Source organism: Frankliniella occidentalis, unplaced genomic scaffold (genome assembly GCF_000697945.3).
Source record: "Frankliniella occidentalis isolate FOCC.00 unplaced genomic scaffold, Focc_3.1 Scaffold321, whole genome shotgun sequence".
In the NCBI taxonomy this organism is placed as follows: domain Eukaryota; kingdom Metazoa; phylum Arthropoda; class Insecta; order Thysanoptera; family Thripidae; genus Frankliniella; species Frankliniella occidentalis.
The window spans coordinates 9,081-12,579 of record NW_026267445.1 but is presented as its reverse complement, the minus strand read 5'-3'; the positions used below and the strand labels follow the sequence as shown (position 1 = coordinate 12,579).

The window sequence follows — 3,499 nt, the reverse complement described above, 5'->3', positions numbered from 1 at the left end:
GGGGGGGGACGGGGTAGTGAAAAAGGTCGGAAAGACTGGAGAGGTTGGCTGGTAGGCTTTCACGACCCCCTCCGTGTCTCCCCGTCCCTACTCTGCACCACATGTGTTTTCCGAGTGCGGAAGGTGGGGGGTGGGGGAGTGTTAGACCTACATTCTTGTGTAAAGGGGTAACACATGCACACGGAATCTCCCTTCTCTCTCCAAAGCTGTCTTCGTTAAAAATGGTCCAACACCATCCTCAAGGCGAACTCCGGCGAACGCGACGGTCAACAAGGATGAGCTACAACAGACTTTTAGGTGTGACAAACGACATTCGTACACATAGAGGCACAAGAGAGTGTGTGAAATTCAGAGAAAAATTCATATTTTTACTCAAGTGTGCGAATGGTCATGCACACACCAGCGTCTCCAGTGCACGGGCTTTGTTTGTTTCGGCTAATCGATTCATCGCCACCTCGACCGCCTTCCGGGCCGCGACTCGCCCGGCGGGGCCCTTGGCCTTGCCGGCGTGCTCCGGGTCGATACGGCAGCGACCGACTGCTGCAAAGACTGACGCGAAGAGAATCGCCGACGTTTTCTATAGTAGACTTCAGACTTAGCCAAAAGAAAAGGTGTTTTGTGACAGAGTATCTTGCAGCTGATGGTTCATTCATATGTGCCCCAGGGCCCTACGGGGCGGGTGGTGAGGAGGGGAGTGGGGTACTTGACCACCGTACGCCTCCACCTCAGTAAGCCCGCCTGATCACAGGGGGGACCAAAAGGGGCGTCTCCCCCACCCCCTCCCCCCACCTTCACCACACTCCCTTCCCTGCTACTAGTAACCAAACTAATTAATTGGCTGAGCAAGTCGGTCGCTCAAAGGACTCACTGCTTGGGAGCGAGAGAGACAGAGGGAGAGAGAGAGGGAGAGACGGTCACTCCAAAGAGGGGCTGGCTGGGAAGGGTTGACCACACGGACAATGATGATAAGCCCTATTGTGCGTTACCCTGCGCGGAGCGGGAGCTGATTGGTGCACGGCTCCGCCCGCCCGGAGCTTCGACTCGGAATTATTATTATTATTGTCACGAATCCTCCATGATTATTACTTTACTTCTGCTACATATAATAATGTTCTTCTCTCTTTTGTGCTTTTGCAGAATGGAAGAGGCCCTACGGTGCATGCTGCAGTACAAGACCCGATGCTCGCAGTTGAAGCAGGACAAGGCAACCCTCGCCGCAGCGTACGAGGTGATTATAATTTGAGCTCCGATTGTTTCACCGTTGTTTCATATTTCTAGCAGAGTCACCACACCACGGCGCACAACACCACACGGGGCCATTGCTGATGATATCCAAACACGTGACGAACTGTAGTGGGGGCCGGGCCGGGCGGAGGGTCCCCAGGGGGGCAGGAGTAGGGAGAGAGAGGGGGAGGGGGACCGGGGAGGGTGCACCTCGGCGCGTGCAGTGTCTCGGGTTTTTGACTCGTCCTCCCTACAGACCTGAATTAAGAGAGAAATATCGAAATAAGTTTTTCGTACAGTATTTCGTGGTTACTTTTGACACGCTCCTCTAATAGTCTCTATACCATTAGAAACTTTCAGTCCCCCTCCCTCTCCCCTAACTACCTCAGGTCTAAACCTCACGTGCAATAGTAATGATGTCATCTCTCATAAAGCTTCTAGTAACAATACTAAGTAATTCATCTAACTTGCCCGTGTTACTTTGCACTTGTCCACACGCCGCTGGCCTCGGCCCCGGGCGCGCCCGCTCGGTCGGTCGGCCCGCTCGCTCGCTCGGTCGGTTCTTTATCGGGCGCCCGCATCGCATTAAACGCATCCATCATGTTACTTACGCCCTTATCGGGGCGTGGACACAGGAAATTGCCTGCAGCTTGATTATTGGGAGCGCGACTAGGCGGTCGGGGTGGGCCGGGTCGACCGTGCGGACGCATTTCGAGAACCTCTGGAAACCCTGTGGAAACCCCTTTAAAAACACCAGCAAAATGCTACAAACACCCCCGCGGCTCGCCCCGCGCCCTGCCCTCTGGTTTCGCGCGGAAGACCACGCCCACGCCGCAGGTGCCGCCGCTGTCGTGGCTGTCAGTGGGGCTTAGTTAAGGAAAGAAAGAGAAAAAAAAATCCCGGGAAAAGGGACAGTGCTGAGGCAAAGGGGGGAAAAGAGGTAAAGGACAGAATACTAAGAGCCGTGGGCGGCGCGTGGCCTCGCACTGCCTCGCCGCGGCGTGGTCGCCGCCCCGCCACCGCGACTCCATAAATCCACGTTTATCTGAACTCGCGATACGAAACATTCGTCCTTTTCTATTCCTGCGTTCTCCTTAAAACAGCGCGAGGTGGCGGCGGTATATTATTTTTCTTGTTTCGGCCGACCGACGCGGAAGCGAGAAAGTCGCGCCGTCGCAATGGGGGTGAACGAACGGTCAGCCAAAAGCTGCGAGGCGGCGACCTAGGCTTTCATATACGTCGCCCAGAGTGCCATGTGCGCGGTCTTCGTAGTTCCTTCCAGTAATCCTATCAAATTAAATAAGACAAAATTAAATGCGTCCCACGGTTATTTCTTCCCGCATTTTGGATCACTTACTTGTTAGGTATAAAAGACACCCGCCCCTCGGGTGGGGTCGAGCCTGAGTCGTGCCCGAGCCCCCCTCCTCCTCCTCGGGCGCCCCCGCCGCGGGCGCCGGGTCTGCGGCTGCCCCTGGCGGCGGTGCGGACTGCGCGGCGGTCGGTGCGGACTCGCCTCCGGATTCTGTTTCGTTACTTTTCTTGTCTAATGAAAGGGTTGGCGGTCGTGTCCGACATAAAAACACGCGGCGTGGAGTGGAGTGGAGTGGAGTGGAGGGGCTGCCGCCGGGCTGCCGAGGCCCCCGTGCCCTACTACCCCCTGGGGGCCCCGAGCCCCACTGGCCCAGTGAGGGGCCGGGCCGGGCCGGGCCCCGTGCGTGCGCTTGCCCTGTGCGGTCCGCATTGCTACTTGTCACCAGAGACACATTCGCATTCGTATTCGGACGGGGAGATCCCCCCGCGCCCGCCCGGCCCTCGGAGTACACCGTGTTTAAACAATGTGTCTCACCGCCGCACCGTGCCGCGCTGCGATTCCCTCATGCCGCGGGCGGGCGGAAGCGGGAGGTCGGCGTCTGACGTCCTGGCCGGTGCTGCCACATTACCTATCGCTGTCGCCCCCTCCCGAGGAGACAATTGACGTATCCCCGCCACCTCCCCTTTGCTGTACCGGCTCCAATCGTTATTTGTCTCTCTGTTTTCGTTGCCGTCGTTGTGACCGCACTGCGCCGCGGCCGCGCGAGGTGACTCTGGCCCCTCCGCCCCTCCCCTTGCTGCCCTGTTCGGCTCGGGCCCCGGTCCGCACTGGTCCCAGCGCGTTGTGACACTTTCGCCCCACTTTCCGTTTCATTTCGTGAAATTGGTCGGCCGGTAGGCGTGAGTAACGACGGGCCCCCGCGCGACCACCCTACTATACTCTCTCCCTCTCCCCCCCCCCTCT

At 58.0% G+C, this 3,499-nt stretch overlaps 1 protein-coding gene across 1 annotated transcript in view; it reads left to right on the top strand.

The window, feature by feature from the left end:
- Nucleotides 1-3,499, top strand: part of LOC113211488 (uncharacterized) — a 155,903-nt gene that overhangs the window by 144,341 nt on the left and 8,063 nt on the right. Inside the window, exon 6 of the mRNA XM_026429869.2 lies at nt 1,138-1,228. Within this exon, the coding sequence (XP_026285654.1) occupies nt 1,138-1,228 (91 nt within the window). The remainder of the gene's footprint in view (nt 1-1,137; nt 1,229-3,499) is intronic.